The 21,219-nt window shown below is 34.1% G+C and overlaps 1 protein-coding gene across 1 annotated transcript; it reads right to left on the minus strand.

Annotated features, from left to right (window-relative positions):
• Positions 1–2,712: 2,712 nt before the first annotated feature.
• On the minus strand, positions 2,713–8,068 carry LOC131593200 (putative disease resistance RPP13-like protein 1). Its single transcript, XM_058865478.1, has 2 exons — positions 3,976–8,068; positions 2,713–3,178 (listed from the first exon to the last, which is right to left on the minus strand). Exon 1 carries the CDS (start codon positions 7,984–7,986, stop codon positions 4,015–4,017), a length of 3,972 nt encoding a protein of 1,323 aa, XP_058721461.1. The 5' UTR covers positions 7,987–8,068; the 3' UTR covers positions 2,713–3,178; positions 3,976–4,014.
• Between the last annotated feature and the right edge of the window lie 13,151 nt (positions 8,069–21,219).

Raw genomic sequence — 21,219 nt, forward strand, 5'->3', positions numbered from 1 at the left:
GGCATCGCTTAGATAACCCGGGGAAGATGTTGATGACGAAGACCACTAAAGAAAACACACAAACCCTATGAAAAATAATAAAGCAACGAGGAGCGAAACAGACTTACTCGAAGACATGATGATGATGACCGGGGGGAATTCTCCGGTAGACGACGACCGTTGTATGTTGAACGAGCTGAAAGACTATCTTCCGAGGAACTCTTGTCTGAAGCCGAGCAAGTAAACAGAGAGAGGAAAACTCCCAAATGAGAGAATTTGCCCCCTTTTATAGGGACAGGGCTCAGAAGGCGAAGCGTCACCTCTCCTGACAAGCGCCGCTTCCTAGACCCTAGGCCATCATTGCCTATGCCACGTCAGCGCGTGTCATCCACGCGCGACGTTTCACCTCTCCGCAAGCCGTTCCCCCGGGCACATCTGGCTAACGAGGAGTCATCTCGCCGAACATTCCCGACGTCGTAGATCCGAGCACAAACAAAGTCACAACTTCTTGACCAGAAAGCTCCGACTTGGGGGGCTTCTGTTCTGGACTGGGCCAAGGTTAGGCCCAATATGGTTTCGGCCCAGTAAACCTCAGAGGCCCACGTTCCTCCATGGCCCTCGTTTGCCCCTAGGATGCTCGGATGGCCGTATCCCCGGAGCACGTGACTGCTTGCATTACAGTGTGCTCCCCCCGGGGGCGCTCGGCACTACCATACTCTTCGAGCGCCTTCTCTGCCGAGGACCCTGCTCCGCGCGGGGCTCCTTCATATTCAACCCTCCGAACAGCACAGATCCCACGTGGCTCCTAAAAGACCGCGTCCCCCCTTGAACTTCGGAGCGGTTAACCAAGACAGAGGGCATACACGCACCTCCGATATTTCCGCTCAGGAAACCTGGCAGTCTCCTACTTGGGCTTGGGAATCCAACCCAATAGCAAGATCATGGCCCAGCGCTGGGGGCTATAAATACCCTCTTTGACTAGAGGGTCAGGTATTCAATTCTTACTCACTCTTAGCTAGTACTTGCGCTCCTTTGCTCGTCAACTTACTTTAGCGGAGTACCTTGCAGGTACACCCCCTCCTCCTTCCTAAAAGATCCAGTCCGAGCAGCTATCGACGATCCTTCTGATCAGGTACGATCATATATGCATATATAGGTCAACCTATTTAGACTAATTTTAATATATATGAAAATATAGGCCGGCCTATAAGGCTTTATAGGCTTTTTTAATAGCCCGGGTCTGGCCTATTTTATTAAATAGGCTTTTAAAAAAGCCCAAGCCTGGCCTTTTTATCAAATAGGCCTGGCCTGGCCTGGCCTTAAGTAGGCTAGGCTATAGGCCCCTGTAGGCCGGCCTGGCCTATTCCCACCCCTAACCACAAACCACATTAAATTTCCATGTAGTATTCTCCTTAATGTACTAACGCAACTTAAAATGACAGACACATTTCATCATTCATGTGTCATCCCGTTTCAACTTCCACATAGGTTTTTTGTACTTACCACTTTTTTCACATCTCATTATCACAAATGTTTGTTTTCTATCAGAATTAGAATCTAACCTCCCGATTACAATGTCAGACCCCAATTTTGTAGCCTCCAAGCGTATTGATTGGAACATATGTTTACGAACAGCAAACTTCTGTTTATTTGTAAATTATTTACGAACATCTACCTCGATTTCAACCAGATTACCATCTATTAACACAATAACTTTGGGGACAACGCCAGGGTGCACCATAGTTACAACCAATCATAAACGGAAGTAAATTAAAAATTAAAATTCAACTTACAACAGTCCAAAATTAAACTTCTGGATTAACATGCAATATAATATGAAAGTTATAATCCAAACACAACTTTCTTTTTTCAACAATTCAATCTGGTTATATTCAACCAATAATAAAAGAAATACATGTACATTATCCTAAATTCTAGCTTATTTTTCTCCTTCTCATGAAAAAAAAATTGAAGAATGTGTTGAAGTACAAAATTTAATTGAGAATGGAAAAAAAAATTTGTACAATTTAACATAATGGTATAATCATTAAATGAAGAGCACATGCAAGGTCCAATGAAGAGTAACATTCTTTAAAAATAATCTATTTTATGCATAAAACGAGGAGAAGTAACATTCTTTACAAATCAAATAGATTATGCATAAAACATATTTTGGATTTTTTAATAAACTTATGGATAATTTTTTAATAGACAAATCTATTCTTTACAAATAAAATAGATTATGCATAAAACATATTTTAGATTTTTTAATAAACTTATGGATAATTTTTTAATAGACAAATCTATGTACTATGAAGGAAATACAATAGAATTAAATTTAATAAAAATTATGAAATTTAAAAATCACTTAAATGATAATTAACATGACTAAGCCAAGAAAGTATCCTAAAACTTTTTTTAAATTATTTTATAAAAAGGGATTTTATTAAGGATTATATACAAAGAAATGCATTTAGCCAAGCATAAATAAATAGAGTTACATAGAAACCACTAAGATTTAAAAATAACTAAAATGAATAGATTATAAAAATATAATGCATCACATCCGATATATTTAGAAAATAGTAGTTTTATTTTTAAAAATTGAAAAACAAAATTATAATGGAATGAAATTTAATCTACATTCTTACTTATTTATTATAAGTTGAAGTGAAAATAAAATAAATAAATAAATATAAATAAATAAAACGATCCCATAGGTATTGTTGATTTCTCTTGCCAATTATTTATTGTCTTTTTTCAAAATCTGATATTAGTTAATTTATATGTATTAATTAATGTTCTATATAAAAAAAAAGGTTGATAATGTCATTAATGTATTGAATGAGTATATTATCAAATTATCAATAATCAAACAAACCCAAATAAATTTCTCTCTAATTTTAATAGATCATTATTTCTGTTGAAAAACAGTCCTTGCTTGTCAATAAAAACAGGAAAAAGGTCTAATAATGTTGACGATCATTATAATTAAAAACATCATATTTCATATCAATAACAACATAGTAATATCAAAACAATTCCTTGAACTTTGCTGCTGTCAGATTCATGCACTGGTTTTGTAGCTTGCCACATTTTCAACCACCTTTGTTGGATAAATTGGATCATTTGGTCAAACTGATCCATCTTCTCCTGTAAAGCATCCTTAAAATAAACTTTCCTAGGCCTTAAATGTCGTCTGCAATCATAAAAATTCAAGAAATAGGTGGCTTCAGAATAATAAGCTACTCAAAATCTTGTTAAGCATTAAATTATAGACCATCAGAATTGTTTTTCAACTATATTTCTTAGTAGCAAACATAATGTGGTATATTGACATTAAAAAAAAACAAATATTATACAATCTTAAAAAGGTTTTAAGCAACTTTTCAAGTGTTTCTTAGTCAAAACCAACATGAGTATTTAACAAAACTAGCAAACTAAGTAGAAGTATTAGTATTATAAGTTTCACCATAATAAGGAGTTACACAAAATTGGACTGAAACCAAAGAGGCTGCTACCAGCCAGTGTATGTCATTGGGTCTCTATGCTCCTAGGTATATTGTAAAATAAATTTCATCACGAAGTTCTCACTTCTCACACTCAAAAGTTGTATCACCACCTAATTTTGATCCGGACATAGTTTTCTCCATCAATTTATGTAGGGTCAATCATTCAAAAGTAGCAACTAGCACAGGACCTTAGAATCTAAAAAGATGACAAAAGAATGCAGAATGGAAGTGTTATAGACAAGTCAGAGCTTTTATTTTCATTATTGTTCCAGAGAGTATTACAGCAAAGTCAAAAATCTAAACCAAATTACAGCAAGTGGTTATGGAATAATAGTTACAGCCAGGGATACTTAAAAACAGGCAAAAATTGAGTTAATAAGGAATATCAAGTCACATACATACACATGCTATAACTGAAATTTCCAATTTTTTCTTGTCCAGTAACTAACTAGCAGACTCTGAGAGACATATAAGAACAACATACCTGAAATGTGACTGCAATTCTTCCTTCCCTTCCCATGGCTCATATTGTCAATTCATCATCTATTTCTATGACAGGGATGTGAGCAATGCTGGACCAATGTTCCCCCTTCTGATTTTTATACTTTGCTTTTAACAGACGACACTCACTAATGCTCAGTTGCTTAAGAGAAGAAGGAAGACCGTCTTTCGGCAATGACCCAAGTCTTTGACAATCCCCCAGCTTCAGTGTTTCCAAAGAGGAAGGTAACTTGTCCGGCAAGGACTTAAGTTTTGGGCAATTTGAAAAATCAAGTGATTTCAGATAGGAAGGAAACATGTTTTCTGGCAATGAGCCAAGCTTTGAACAACTATGAAATCTAAGCTTTTCAAGGGAGGAGAGGTGTCGAAGTCCATTTCCTGGTAAGGATTTCCTTTTAGAGAGAAAATTTATTGACAGAGACACGAGAGAAACCGGCAGCAACTGCTCCTTCAACAAGGTGTTAACAATACCATCACCTCTGATATCCAAAACAGACAGAGCACTAAGGTTTTGGAGACCCCATCCGGTTGCAAACGTTTTTGTTCTCAAGGATTCAATTTTAATGTAAATTGATCGTAAGTTGGGAGGGAGGCTAGCTCCTTCGTAGCATGGCAATGATTGTAATGTGAGATGCAAGCTTTCAAGAGCAATGAGGGTGTCCATCCGTTGAGGAAGTGATATAAGTGCATTACAGTTGAAAATATCAAGTGACTGGAGGGATGACGGCCAACAGGTATGGGAATAAATTTCTGAAATAAAAAGGGATTGCAGATTTCCACAGTTTGCAATATCAAGCCTTTGGAGCATAGGGAAACCATTCAGTGGGAAGGAGGTAAGTGCATCACATGAATGCGTTAACACCAAAGACACAAGTGATGTGTACTTGCTCCATGTTTCAGGAGGCAAGAATGCTAAATTTTCACAGTCAGAAATTCGTAGTGATTGTAGAGAAGTGGGTAGACCATCATCCGGAAATGACAAGAGAGATGGAAGTGAATGAAGTTCTAGTGATTGTAGAGAAGTGGGTAGACCATCATCCGGAAATGACAAGAGAGATGGAATTGAATGGAGTTCTAAGTGTTGAAGACAAGTAGGGCTCATAAACGATTTAGGTAGAGACAACATCATCCTGAAGTTCCATATTATTAGCCGCTGCAGAAGACATGCAGAATTACTTTCAGACAACGACCATTCGATGGAGTCTGAACATTGAATGTCTAAAGATTTTACCACATCTAAAGATTTTACCGAGGAAAGCCATTGCAAAGTAGATAGTGTAGCCAACAACTGATTACAGCAATGAATTTGAACTTTCTCTATGGAAGGAAGATGACTAGGCAAATGTCCCTCCAGTTTAGGACAATTATCTAACTTCAGAGTTTTAAGACGAGGAAACGGAAACTTACTGCCTCCGAAGGAATGCCATTCCTTCCAATTAGACATGTAGGAAAATTTTAGATGCTCAAGGGATGGAAATGGTTGGAACGAAGAATTAAAACCTCCACCTGACATGCCATAGAACTCTGGACCAATTGTCTCCAATATCGACATACCATCTATACTTAGATCTATGAGAGAAGGTAGTTGCCCTAATGATGGAAGTGTGACACAATATTCACAATAACATATGCGCAAGTACACCATGTTAGAAAATGAAGAATCTCCCAACCAACTTGGAAAACTTGTCCCGCGATAACTGCCAATGATCAATTTCTTCAAGTTTATTGATGGTTGCAACCCATCAAGCACAACTGTTTGTGTTTGTGAATCATGTGGTCGTTCTTCTTCTTCTTCTTCCCAAAATAACTCTAACTGTTCTTCTTCTTCTTTCCAACATAACTCTAACTCATCAATGAGTTCTTTATTCTTCAAGTTGGCATCACATGCTTCACTGACATTGATGACATTACACAGATTTCCAATGTAAAGTTTTCCCTGAATGTTAGGAAACTTCCCAAGTTCTCTCACACTTAACCCAACTTCTTGCTTGCCCACTCTGAAAACAGATAGAGTCTGAAGATTTTCCAATCGAACAATTTGCATTGGCATCTTTTTAATGCGAGAGTTACTGATATCAAGGTGGCGTAAATTAATTAGCTTTCCGATGTCTACCGGCAATTCAGTGAGATATAAGCACATTGATAACTTTAAGGTTTGCAAATAGTACAGGTGACATATTGATTCAGGCAGGCTTTTGATATCAGTGTGAGAGAGGTCGAGATACCGCAAATGCAACAAATTATAAATAGAACCTGGTAACATGGTGAAGTTTTTGTGATGTGATAACGATAGCACGCGCAAATTTCTGAGTGTCGGCAGCAAATCATCCACCACCTTTCTCGATAAGTAATTCAAACCCCGGCGAATGCAAATAGGCAAGAAGCTTCGCAAGCTTTCAAAATCGTGGAAAATCTCAAACTTCTTGAAAGTGTCATACTCGTGTTGAATATATGACAAATGTTGAACCTTTTTTGACATGATGCCACTGCATTCGAGCTTGCAACAACTTTTCCCAGATACAATCTCGGCTAAATCATAAAGAAGGTCATGCAGAACAAACTTTTCTCTCTCACTGTCATCTTTCAACTGTTGAATGAAGGATCTCGATAACAATTCAACAAAGTAGTCATCACCTACTTCTTCTGGTGCTTTTTCATCCTGACAATGTTCAAGGAAGCCTTCTGCCATCCACAACAAAATCATCTGCTTCCTATTAAAGGAATAACCCTTCGGAAAAACTGAGCAATAGGCAAAACATCTTTTCAAATGAGAGGGAAGACATTGATAACTCAAAAGCAAAGATGGAAGAATATTATTATCTGGTATCTTCCATATGTTGCTAATCAAAATTGAAATCCAGTCCTTTAAATCTACAGTTGAAGAAAAATGTCCACCAAGTGTTTTGGCAGCTAGTGGCAATCCTAGACACTTTCTTGCAATTTTCCTACCAATTGCTTCAAGATCTGGGTATTCACTGCCACCATAAACTTTACTTCCAAATGCATGCTTGGAAAGTAAAGACCAACCGTCTTCGTCTGACAAAGGTTCTAATTTATGAATTGGAAATGTATGCACAACCTCTGCAACTTTTTCTTGACGCGTCGTGATGATCACCCTGCTTCCCAATTTTCCATTAACCAAAGGAGCTACCAACTCATGCCAATCATTATAACCAACATTCCATAGGTCATCCAAAACAAATAAAAATCTTCTACAATTCAACTTCTGCTTTAACTCAAATCGAATATAATCAAGATCGTCGTTCTCGTCATAAGTTAATGAACATACAGATGTAAGAAGAGTTCTTATTATTCTCGCAATATCAAAATCTTCCGACACACGAATCCACATTTTCAAATCAAAATGATCATTAACTTCTTTATCATTGTAAACTAGTTCAGCAAGTGTAGTTTTACCAACCCCTCCAACACCAAAAATTGCAACAACATCTAGGTTCGTGCCAGTATCCGACAACAACATATTCATCAATTTCTCTTGATCGTCCTCCCTACCAACTATGAAAGATTCATTTAACACTGAACTCGACCCCGAACTCGAACGCATTCTACAAGAAACCCTACCATTCACAGATTGCAAACCAACGAAATCTATCCTTTGAACAAAACGTTGTAGCCTTAGATTCATAAATTTCAATCTATAATCAAATGTAAAATCGTGTTTAGGTTGAGCGTTCTCTACCTTGCATTGCATCAAATCGTAACCGACTTCATCGATCAAATCATCAGCATCTGAGATCACGACGTACAATTCATCCATCCATTGTTTGACTGCGGGATTGAAGAACTGTTTCCGCTCTGCATCGGGAAGAACTGAATTGAGAGTGAGAAGCGATGTTTCGAAGACGGTGAGTTTGAGGAGATTCAATTTGCTGCTTGTGATGTAATCGATGAACTCTGATGAAGCGAGTCTGAGTAGTAAATCTTCAACTGTCGCGGAGAGAAAAGCGCTTCCTACCAATGCTGTTGCGGCCATTTTTGCGAATGCAGAGAACGATTTTAGGGTTAGAGCTATGAAAGAGTGTAAGAAAAGAGTGAAGTGTTATTGTGAATAGGGTTTAGTTCTGCTTCGGGAAAAGATATTCATGTGAAATTAATTTCATTTTATTGTAGTAATATTTAATTTTATTTTTAATTTCCTACCCGTGCGTTTGTATGAGTTCTGATACGGGACGCACATTTATTTTAGATGTATAATTTTAATATTAGAAAATGTATATTAAAAATACTTAATATTTTGTGGAAAAAAATAACAATACATTAAATTGTGTTTAAAAAAATTCAGGAACAAAAATAAAACATCAAAATTAAATTGTGTCTAAAGAGTCTTTTGTAACTTCATGTTCCCGTTAATAATCAATATTTTGATCAGTAACTTTATGTTTCTGTCGTTAAATATTTGAATTAATAGTTTCATTTTTCTATTTTATATCATACATAATAATAAAGCAAAACGAGTTTTTTTGAAATTTTGACAAATGTCACTATTATGGATAGCTTATTATTTCAATAGTTTCTATTTTGAGAAATCTTACTATTATTGTAATAGTTTTTATTTTTTTTTCAAATAATTTCATATTTAATTTAGTCTTTCAAAATTTATTGTTAATAATTTGTGTCCTTTCAAATACATTATCTTGTCTCAATACATTGGCCGCCTAATTCCCCCTCCATCTAAGTTGAGTAGAGATTCTCTCCATTTCTCAAAAGAAATGGAGATTGCCATTACTAAAGTTTTGAAGAATAATACATTTATATTATTTATAAGTGTGACATATATTTTATATACTTTGATATTTATACAATACAAACATTGGTAATGACACTCTCCATTTCTTTAAAGAAATGGAGAGGATCTCAACTCATCTAAGTTATGCCTATCAAAATAAGGGATATAAATGTCTTTTTATGTATGGGCGTAAATTATTTGTTGTTGTGGAGGCAGAAATTTTATGATTGGTCGAAAGAATAAGTGTACTACTCGATAACCTAATTTTTGCTTCTGCCTATGTCAATCCGTTCAAATTCGACACAGATAATGTTGAAGGAAGGTTTTTGTCATAAATGTAAAACTTTTCCATGGTTGCAAATTATTTTCTCTTCCACCCTATAAATACACATGGATCTTCCAACTGCAACATTCATACAGTATATTTGTTGTGTAAGCTGTTTTGTTTAAGCCCGCTTTTGTGTTGTTTTTTATTTTCTTCCATATTTCTGAAGTTTTGTGACCAATGTTATCTTTTTTAATCTTTGTAGGTTTTTTAGTGTGATCAATGGTCCGACCCTTTGAATGACCTTGTATATTCTATTTAAATGCATTTGAAAGGTCAAAGATAGGGTTGTAAAGAATTCAAAACATAATGTTGTAGTTCTGTTTGTGGATTTATTTGTTTTTTAAAATTTTGTTAATATTTGTTTTTATGTTTCTGTCATGTGGGTGGAATCAATGAAAAGCTTGCTGGAGGTTAATTAAGATGTTTGTTTTGGAATGTTGCAGGTCTCATGTTGCAAGCTTGCTGGAGGTTAGTTAAGATATTAGTGAAAAAAATTATTGCTATAAGTAATGTTGCAGGTCTCATGTTGCAAGTTTACTAAGTGTGTTGGTATATTTGATGATATAGAAGATGATGTAGATGGTTGGGCAAATGTTAGTGTTAATGCAAGATTGTTTGTCCGGTAACTTATATTCAATTAAGTAAGAGCAGTTGAAGAGGAACCCAAAGATTTTTTTTATCCATTAGGGGTTTTAGAGAAGGCTCACTCAAATACAAAAGACGTCGGGCGTTCATCCACTGCTTGCCGTAAGAGTTTTGTATTTTTCACTTTTGACAGTCAAAAGAGTTTTGTAAATATATGTTGGTTGATTGTGAAAGCAAAATTATGATTAATAGCATTATTCTTGCATACTGAATGTTGGTTGGGTTTCTTTTTTTCTTATCTTCATCAATATATAAAGTTTCTACATTTTTAATTATGTCTGGTTTAATAAAAATCATGATCATGACTTATTGAATTATGATATGCATTTTTATTCAATCTTAATAAAAGTGATCGAATGCAACCACATGTGTTGTCTTCTTATATTGATACTTGTCGAATACTGGACATGATGCGTTAAATCTAAAATATTTGTGCTGCATAATCGTTTTCTACAAGTCTGGAGTTGTTTATTCTTATATTGTCTTACATGTTTCTAAGTATATGTCTAATTAGTGTTTAACCCTTTCATGTAAGGAATTTTAACATAACAAACTAACTTTCATTTTTCTTTGTGGTTGCCATTATGTTCGAGGGGTAATACAGGTGATCTACCTAGCTACGGTAATGCAAAGTTTACTCAAAATAAATTAAAATTAAAACTATTATTCTCTTATGTTTATTCTTTCAGGAGAATCTCTATTATCAAAGATAATTTTTTTTGACAAATAACTATATAAAAACTCAGTCCTTTAGTATTAGTAATAGTGAATCACTATAATTACATGGAATGCAATATTTCTATTATTTATGTAGCACATTGTAACAAAGACATACTTACACTTTCCAATGAGCTTCATAAAATAGACATTCAACTTTGTAACCCGCTCCTATAAAACAAAGATTGCAGAGTATAACAAAATTAAACACATAAAGTTTTTATTGTAATACACATGACTACTTGGATACTTAACATTAGCTCTTATTCTAATTAATACATGTACACATTAGTGCCAAACATAAAACCTTCAAGTTTTGCAACGAATAATCACAAAAATTATAAATAAACATATGCATAGTAAACCTTCAAGTTTTGCAACAAACAAAAGTCATATAATTATGTCCATTATAAAATATTTATTCTATTACAATTTTTTTTAATATGCTTCTCAAAAGTCATATCACTATATTCAGGGCCGGCCCAAACTGCTTAGAGGCCCTGTTCTATTTTAATAATAGGCTCATTATAAAATAAAATATAAAAAAAAATTTAAAAATTATTTAAATTGTAGCATAAGAACTAAAAAAATTAAATAATTGTTTAGAAATATTTCGACAAATACAACTATAATTTTTTTTAATCTTTTCCATCGATAAAATTTCTTAATTTTTTAGAATTGTTGCTCATTCATACAATTATAAATTTAGTTGAAGACAATGTATATGACAAATTTTAATACGCTAATGTATTAATATATAATTTTGTCAAAATAAATACTAATATATAATTTTTAATATAAATTTTTTATTAGGAGATGGTATACTAATAAATCATGAATTTTATGTGGTCTGGATGTAACAATACTAAATTAACTTAAATTTTATTTTAATTCCTACAAAAAATATTACAAGCCAATTTTTTTATTTTAACAAAAGTGAGGCCCTTTAATATATGTGGCCCTGTGCAACAGCTCTTGCTGCACTTGCTTTGGGCCGGGCCTGACTATATTTATTACATCTATGCATTTATCTATCAACACAACTGACCGTCTGGTTTTATGTGATGCAAGTGTAGATTTTGAGACTACTTTATGAAAACATGTCATTGAAAAAGTTGTAGCAGGCCTAACCTTCCATGGCACATCACTAAAGTTGAAAATAGCATTGTGAGCTACCATCTCCTATACATTAGGACCTTATCTAAATTCAACTCTCAAGCATATGGTAGTCCGCTTTGGATTATATGGAATAGGTTTTTTTAACTTTTTTTTCTTACAATTTTATATGGCTAGGTGTATGTCATGTCCAATCCTATCATGCAGCTGTGTAGAATTTCAACTATATCATACTAAAAAATTATATTTTCTAACTCTATAATGTATATGGTTTGAGAGCTTTTTATCTAGAGATATAGCTTAATAAGAATACAACTGGAAGAAAAACGTAATATCACTTTGTATCTAAAAATTATGCTAGACTTGAAATCTCTTATAAACAATAAAATATAATGATGTACAAGTTCGTCTTATTTGTTCACTGATTGGATAAAATATAAATTAGGTTAAAATATAGTTTTGTCTCCTATTTTGGTGTTTTCACGATTATAGTCTCTCAATTTTGTTTTTAAATATTTTGGTTCCCTATCCATTTTGGCTTAAAAAACACTTATGTCTCACATTTTAAAATAGGTAGTTCAACCTCAAGTGAGAATGAGAGACAAAAAGTGAGGATGAAGGAACAAAAAACGTATTTTAAGAATTAGGATGAGGGACCCTCAATTAATCTAGGATTCTAAATAAACTTTTTTTTAAAAATTATTATTTTGACAAAGTAATTTTAAATTACTTAAAACCTTTTTATTTGACATTTTAAATCTTATAAATTATTCCAAATATGGAATAATAAAACTAAGTTGTTTTCCAAAAACTAAATCTCTTCAAATCATAACATACTATAAATATTTAAAATGTTAATTTCTATATTTTCTTTGATTTGATTCTAATCTTTATCATTTTATTCACAAAAATCTATAAATATATAAGTTTTTTAAATTAAAATTGATTTCATATCAATTGTTTCTCAGAAATGAAGGTCATCTTTAAAATGAGATCTTATTTATTTCATATCGGACAACTTTACAAGATATAGAACTCATAAAATAAGACTTTAAACACTACTAAATTTGTTAGAACAAGAATTATTCTGATCAAATTATCTTAGTTTTGATGATAACAATGTATATGAATTTTGCTTAAGATAATGTGGTACTCTAATCCAACGCAATTTCCTTTTCAGGAAATATATAAAGAGTATGCACAAATCAGCGCTCAGAAGCTTTGACTCTGAAGGTTCAACATGCAACATCAGAACATGGTCTGGCAAAACATCAGAAGATGGTCAAGCAAAATCAGATCATGGTCTATGGAAGCATCAGAAGGACTGGAGTTCAGAAGCAGAAGCACTGAAGTAATGGTATCACGCTCAGAAGCACTTCAAGGTCAGAAGATCAGAAGATGCTTATGCACCAAGCTGTTTGTACTCTGATGATATTCAAACGTTGTATCTACAAAAGATCAATCAGAATCAAGTACAAGATGGCAGGCTACGCTGACTGACAAAAGGAACGTTAGAAGCTATTAACGGCAACGTCAATAGTCACAGCAAAAGCAAGGCTCGAGGTAGTTGACAAAAGTGTGAAACATTAAATGCAATGCTGTACGGAATACGCAAAGCATTAAATGCTCCCAACGGTCATCTTCTCATGCGCCTATAAAATGAAGTTCTGAAGAGAAGCAAAGGTTAACGAAACTGCATACAACTCTTAACAAAAACTTTGCTGAAACGCTGTTCATTTTGAAAGCTCTCAAACTTCATCTTCAACCTCACTTATTGCTGTTGTAATAATATAGTGAGAGTAAGCTTTAAACTGTAAGAGAAATATCACAGTTGTGATTATCGCTTTTAAGAAGCATTGTAATACTCTTAGAATTTGTTTACATTAAGTTGTAAAGGACTAGAGTGATCAGTTAGATCAGAAGACTCTAGAAAAGTCTTAGAGGGTATCTAAGCAGATTGTTCCTAGAGTGATCAGGTTGTGATCAGAAGACTCTAGAAGACTTAGCAGTGTCTAAGTGGAAAACCATTGTAATCTCGTGTGATTAGTGGATTAAATCCTCAGTTGAGGTAAATCACCTGATAAGGGTGAACTGGAGTAGTTTAGTTAACAACGAACCTGGATAAAAATAATTGTGCAAGTTGTTTTTATTTTACAAGTTTTGATACTACACTTATTCAAACCCCCCCCCCCTTTCTAAGTGTTTTTCTATCCTTCAATTGGCATCAGAGCGCCGGTTCTAAGGTGCAAGCACTTAACCGTGTTTAGAAAAGATTCAGGAAGAGAAAAACGCTTCAGTAAAAGATGGCTGGTGAAATTCCAACAAACACACCTACATCTACATCTGGCTCTGCTGAGCAATACAATGGAAATGGTAACAATGGTTATACTAGACCACCAGTGTTTGATGGTGAAAACTTTGAATACTGGAAAGATAAACTTGAAAGTTACTTTCTTGGTCTAGATGCTGATCTATGGGATCTTCTGTTGGATGGTTACACACATCCAGTTAAAGCCAGTGGTGTGAGGCTCACAAGAAAAGAAATGACTGATGAGCAAAAGAAGGAATTCAAAATCATCACAAGTGCAGGACTGTTTTGCTGAATGCTATCTCTCATGCTGAGTATGAGAAGATATCTAACAGGGAAACTGCCCATGACATATATGAGTCTTTGAAAATGACTCATGAGGGAAATGCTCAAGTCAAGGAAACCAAAGCTCTTGCGCTAATCCAGAAGTATGAAGCCTTCAAGATGGAGGATGATGAAGACATTGAAAAGATGTTTTCAAGATTTCAAACTCTAACGGCTGGATTAAGAGTTCTGGACAAAGGCTACACCAAGGCTGATCATGTGAAGAAGATCATCAGAAGCTTGCCGAGAAGATGGGGCCCAATGGTGACTGCATTCAAGATAGCAAAGAATCTGAATGAAGTCTCTATGGAAGAGCTGATCAGCGCCCTGAGGAGTCATGAGATTGAGCTTGACGCCAATGAACCTCAGAAGAAAGGTAAGTCTGTTGCATTAAAATCTAATTATAAAAAATGCACTAATGCTTTTCAAGCTGAAGAAGTAGATTCTGAAGAATCAGAAGAAGAAGAAGAAGAAGATGAATTGTCCATGATTTCCAGAAGAGTTAACCAACTCTAGAAAAGCAAGCAGAGGAAGTTCAAGAGCTTCAGAAGCTCAAAGAAGCCTGAAAGAGGAAAATCTTCTGGAGGCAGAAGATTTGACAAGAAGAAGGTCATGTGCTACGAATGCAATGAGCCTGGACACTACAAAAATGAGTGCCCAAAACTTCAGAAGGAAAATCCCAAGAAGAAGTTTCATAAGAAGAAAGGTCTTATGGCAACATGGGATGAGTCAGAAGAGGAATCAGACTCTGAAGATGAGCAGGCAAACATTGCACTGATGGCCACTATCAATGATGGATCAGAATCTACGTCAGAATCAAATTCTGAAGAGGTATTTTCTGAACTAACTAGAGATGAGTTAGTTTCCAGTTTAACAGAGCTTCTTGAACTAAAAGCTCATCTTAGTATCAAATACAAAAAGCTGAAAAAGCATTTTGAATTTGAAACTAAGAAGCTTGGGTTGGAAAATTCTGAATTAAAAGAAAAAGTTTTAAAATTATCCAACAACATTGGATCTTCTTCTGATTCAGAAAAGTCCACTCCTAGTCTAAACCATATTCTGAAAGAACAATACTCCTTTAGAATATAATTCTAAAAGTTTTCCAGCCTATCAGGTAAGTTTTGAAACCTACTGTTTCGATTTGCTCCGATTTTTTCCCGAAAATCAGAAAAAAAATCGAGGAACAATACTCCTTTAGAATATAATTCTAAAAGATTTCGACCCTAAAAATCGCAAATTCCTCATTTTCAATTTTTAATTAATTGTTTACTTTTTTCATAGTGTCAAAAAATTCCAAAAAAAATCTCAAATTTTTTATTTGTCTTCATTAGATTAAATTTCGTGCTTTTGTAATTTGTTGAATTTATTTTAATTATATTTTTTTTTCGTGTAAAAAAATATAAAAAAAAATGGGAGACTCATTGGATCAGTTGGCTTATCTTATTAATTTGATGGAAGCAAGAGAACGCCAATTCTGCTATCAAAATCATATTCCACTTGCAATTTGCAATGTTTGTTCTTCAAATTTTCATGGTAATGATGCATGTCCTATGTTGTTAGATACTAATTTTTGTGGTGAGGCCCAAATGGTAGGTGATCTTCAAGGACAATACTCATATATTGAAGAACAACCTATTTGGCCATATCAAAAATTTCAACAAAATGCATCATTGAAAGCTGACACACAATCATATTTGGAAGAAATTATCAAGCAAATGGCTGAAAATAATAAGCGAATGACTAAAAATAATTTGCAATTTCAACACATATGCAATCTATGTTTCCAGTTAAAAAAGTCCAAGGTGAACAAATAATCTCAAGCGTCCATCAAATTCAAGAGAACGTGGTGTTTCATGATGATGTACAACCTGTTGCATCATTAGAGTTAACACGGTGTGATACCAGTCTTGATGAATTTCTAGGTGAGCCCATTAAGACAGTGTTTGTTTCATATGATGAACTCATAGTAAGACACAAAAATTCTAGTGAATGCGTGAAAGAGATTATGCCACAAAATTTCTTGAAATCTGATTTGGATGAATTATATACTTCTCTTGAAGTAGATAACTCTCTTAAAATTTAAGCAAGAGAAATGACTGGAATTTTGCCCGCTATTTCCCTTTTCCCTAAAGCGGCTACTTTCAAAGTTTTACAATCCAATGGTGTCGTAAATATAATACGAGGGGTTAGAGAACAGACATAAGCATAATAACTGCGAGTAGGCATGTTACATATATGTTGGCTATTTGTTGTGAAGTAATTTCATGGATGCCCTTGTGCCGTATATATTTCAGGCATTCCTCGAGTGTCTGATCTCGGGAATGGACTGCGCTCCATATTTCAGGATCTATTCTTCGGGGATGAACTCCTAGGGATGTGGGCCACACCTTCTCCTTTTATCACCTCCCATTATGGGTGAATGTCGTTTACGACTCGAACCCTAGGATATTGGAGGAGTTGAATTGAAGTGTCAATTTAATGTCGATTCCATGGTTCTCTATAGTCCATATGAGTTACTTACCATGTAGATTTAAAGGTATGATTTGAGACTCGTTTCCGAGAGCAGGTAGGTAGGTAAACCCGGAAGACTAAACCTTGAGGGTAGCTCCCGACAGAAGGCTGACAGGTAAACTTGGAAGACATTTTCTGGAGGAAACATGTACCTAATATCTGAATATGAGATACCTGATTAGAGTATCCAATTGGGTGGTCAGTGGACGCTCAATCGTGATGTACGAATTGCTAGAATTTCCTATACGGGATAGTGAGGAAACCTTAGGATCGAAGATGGAACCGTAGATGATGCATGCACCCTGTAAAGCAGAGAGGACCCATAAGATAAGGGAACTCATTGAGATTTAGTAATCTCATCCCATTCATCTTATTATTTTTCAGGTATCGTGCAAGATCGAGTTTTGCTAGATGCTTGGATTAAGATTTTTTGATCGGATGACGTGAAGACGCATTTGATCTCTTTTTCTGCTGTACTATTATTATTGTGTAGACATACTTATTGTATTCATTTTTTAGATGATTTTGAAATGTATACAGTTTGTCATTATTCCTGACTTTTGTATGTACTCAGTACCAATTACTAATATTTTTTTAATATGATTCTAGACGCATATTAGTAGGGTATTACACAATCACTGAAAAAGATTGCGGTTTGATGATGATAATGTGATCAAGGATGATAAAGCAAGTATAACCATTCAGACCGAGTGGAAAATAATCCAAGATAAATTTTCTAAGGAAGATGACACAATAAAATCGCACTTCAAAGAGCAGTTGAGGAATATAGCCTATTTGGAAACATCATATTTGAAACCTCCTTTAAAATCGGTTAAAATCAAAGGTGCCTCTAAAAAGGTAAAACCAACTCCATTCAAGGTGCACACATTCCTTATTTTAGAGATAACACATTGTTTTCAAAATGAATGTGCTTCATCAATATGAGTCACCTTATAGTAAATGCATATGACAGAGTCTGTACCAATGGTGAGAAGCCGCCACTTCCATTTTGGATCATCGGAAAATTCCTCTAATTTTACTGGGGGCTTTGGATAAGATATAAGAGTTGGAAAAAAATCCCCTATATTTTTTGTTTTAAATTTCTCTATATAGATGTAGTAAATTAAAAGTAAAATCTACAATATAAGAAAATGAATTGGTCTGGAAAATACCAAATTAGCCCTCTGCTTATATATGTTTCCACGTGTCTGCTTGCTTTCAAATTATATTATTTTTGTTTTCAAAAGTTAACTATTGCACTTTCTATTTGAATTTTGAATTTTCCCTAACAAAAATCCATGTTCTACAACTCATTAAATGCCATAAGCCTATTTTCACTTTCTAAACTTCTTTTTCATGTAACTTTTTTGAATACCCTCTCTTCCATCTCATTTTCATTTCATATTTCTAACCTTCATCTTCTTCCTCATCTCTACGTTCAAAAATTGCTTCTTCAAATCCTAAAATGGTTATATGCATCTTCGTCTGTTACCACCAAGGATTTGAAGTTTGTTTTTGCTCCACTAGGTAAATATAAGTTTCTTACAAGATTTCATTTTTTTACATTTACCTTTATTTATATTTATGAAACCCTAATATTTTTGTATTAACTCTTACCTCAGATCTGGATTATCTATGTCCTAAAAGGAGTATTTTGACCCATTTTCTTGCAGCACCAAATCAAACTTCTAAGCAGAGCAAATTTGATTTGGTGTCAGTAAAAATTGATGAATTATTGGTATAGATCCTTCATAATCCCACATTCGTGTCATGATTGAAATATCCTATTAAGTAACCAATGCCTTTCTGCTATGTGATGTTCCTTGCACGGGTCTGCATATTTCTACCTTTTATTTTTAAGTTGGTACACTAACCGGTACATATTTGGTACCACGCACCCAGCTTTTTTAATTTTTTCAATGGTATAATTTAAAAAAAAAATTACTAGGTAAAAATTAGGTTATTCATTCTATTTATAAATAAAAAAGTGAAAGGAAAACTAATCTGCTATATTGAAGTTTCTTTCACACCAATGTTCTTCATCTTCTACAGAGAGAAATTGGAGCACATATGAATTTATCCACTCATTAAAAAGAAATAGTCTCAATCCAATGCAAACTGAGGAATTAGTTTTTGTTCATACGAATCTCCGTCTTCTCTCAGAGAAAGAGTAAGGTTTATAACGAATGAACAACAAAAGGGTGGGATATTGGCAGAGAAGAATGATATCTATTTGATAGAATTGGTATTCTTGAAGTTGCTAGTCTTTCTCTCGTTGAACTTGAACTATAAGCTGCACTTTTTAATGATATTGGAGAAAAAAATATTGATATTCAGCCATGATTTTATGATTTATTGATATTTTTAAGTATGATTATTTATATTATTGCATAGATATTAACTTTTTTTAAGCAAACCATTTTTTATTTTATTATTTTATTGTTATTTAAATAATATAATTCGTTAGTTATTTTAGTAATTGTATTTTTAAAGCATTATACTACTAATGTATCCGTATCTTAATTTTTTTTTAAAATATCGTACTCCGTACCGGTACCGTATCTGTATCGAATACTGGGTATGCACTCGTACCTATGCAACACATGAACTAATTCAATGGAAATCCAACCGTTTGACATGAGAATGAATCGAGCGTGGATGTATGTTGCACGTTTAGCTCCAAACTTCCCATTGATCATCTGCTACACATCATCAATCTCTTTGTTTATCTCTCAAAAGTCCATATAACCACACATCATTAACCACCAAAAATTACACATCTAGGGGAGTGATTTCATGAACAAACGTATAATAAGGGGACAAAAATTATAACTTATCCAATAAGATAATGAACCACTGGTTTTTAATTAAAAAATATTCTTTTATGTTTTTTTTTATCTATTAGTGTAATAACTAATTTACTAAACACTCAAATTAACTTATCAGTTATCAATTATCAACTATTAACTACAAGCTATCAATCATAAGCTAGTAACTATTAACTACCAACTAGTTTTATCAAGGAGAACCTTACTATAATCTTAGCCAAAAGTAAATTTTAATAGTGACTGAAGAGAGTATAGTGAAGAATTTGGCTTGCTTATTTGACATTCATGTTATTATTGAAATATAAAAATAGGAATAATACATTAAAATCCATTTTATATTTTACGTCGTGGTTTATTTTTCTAACATGAATTTCAATGTGAAATTTATAACTTACATTCGACACACATCATCATACAATACGAGAAATACTACCCCATTCACATTTATATAAAATATTAATTTCACACTAATTAAAAAAAATTATTCAAGCAATTCCGACATATGTGATGAGTATCTTTATCTTGCCTGAAGTCGTGATTAATGATATTGAGAAGATGGTAAATGCCTTCTGGTGGTGTGAGGTCCTAATGGTAAGGGTATCCGTTGGATGGCTTGGGAGAGGTTAGCTTGCCCTAAGTCGGAGGGGGGTCTTGGTTTCAGATATTTTTGAGCTTTTAATATGGCTATGGTTGCAAAGCAAGGATGGTTCATCATGAATCAACAACAAGCCTTGGTGTCCAGAATCTTTAAAGCAAGGTATTTCCCTCGAACTTCTTTCTTTGAGGCTAACTTTGGTTATAATCCTAGTTATGTATGGAGGAGCATTTGGAAAGCCAAAGAGGTTATAACGGTTGGGTGTAGGTGGAGCATAGGCGATGGTAGCCAGATAAAAGTGATGAATGAACCTTGGATTCGGGGAAGAGGCGAAGGTTGTGTGAAAGGGTCGCAACAACAAGGTGCCTATAATATGATTGTTAAAGATTTGTTGTTACCTAATGTTGCACCCCAAAATTTGCCCTCTTTCTCCGTGCTATAAGTTATGGATGGCGTTTATTTCGTCGTTCAACAATCAAAGAAAAATAATAAAGAGTTCCCGTTCATGGTGTTGGAGTTTGTTAAATGTTCACTAGCAGAGATTAATTGGATTTCATGGTCATGTTCCCTTTCTATGCTCCAGGTATCAGTTTAATCCTAATTCTTACTCATTCTCAACGAATCCTCGGGTAACTATGGTTGCATTAAAGCATTGAGTAAAGAAAGGCTTCGTCAAGACAAAAGGTGTATGGTCCGAAGTGCAAAGATCAAGTCATGATGCAAGAATGACGATGGTAGACTCATTTTGTGATCAAAGTGCTATAGTTACCTCTACTAGTTGTTGTTGGTCTTGCAAGTTGATTTGGATTGAATTGAGAAGCAAATTCATTCATGTTGATTTGAATTGAATTGAGAAGCAAATTCATTCATGTTGTTTTGTTTGGTATAAAAAATAGTTCGCCATATTTCACTTCAATATCCATCAAAACCCATTACAAAACATATACACAAAGCTCATAAACCAAATCCAAATATCACAAATAAAATTCTCAACAAATGTCCATTACACCATTCAAAGGTCCAAGTTCACTTCATTACAAAAATTACAACAAAAAACCCACAAGTCCAATTCATTACATATCCATTCACAAATTCAGACAAAATTTCA

Source organism: Vicia villosa, linkage group LG3, assembly GCF_029867415.1.
Source record: "Vicia villosa cultivar HV-30 ecotype Madison, WI linkage group LG3, Vvil1.0, whole genome shotgun sequence".
Classification (NCBI taxonomy): domain Eukaryota; kingdom Viridiplantae; phylum Streptophyta; class Magnoliopsida; order Fabales; family Fabaceae; genus Vicia; species Vicia villosa.

Coding starts and splice junctions, on each gene's coding strand:
- LOC131593200 (XM_058865478.1), bottom strand. CDS start 7,986: ATGGCCGCAACAGCATTGGTAGGAAGCGCTTTTCTCTCCGCGACAGTT.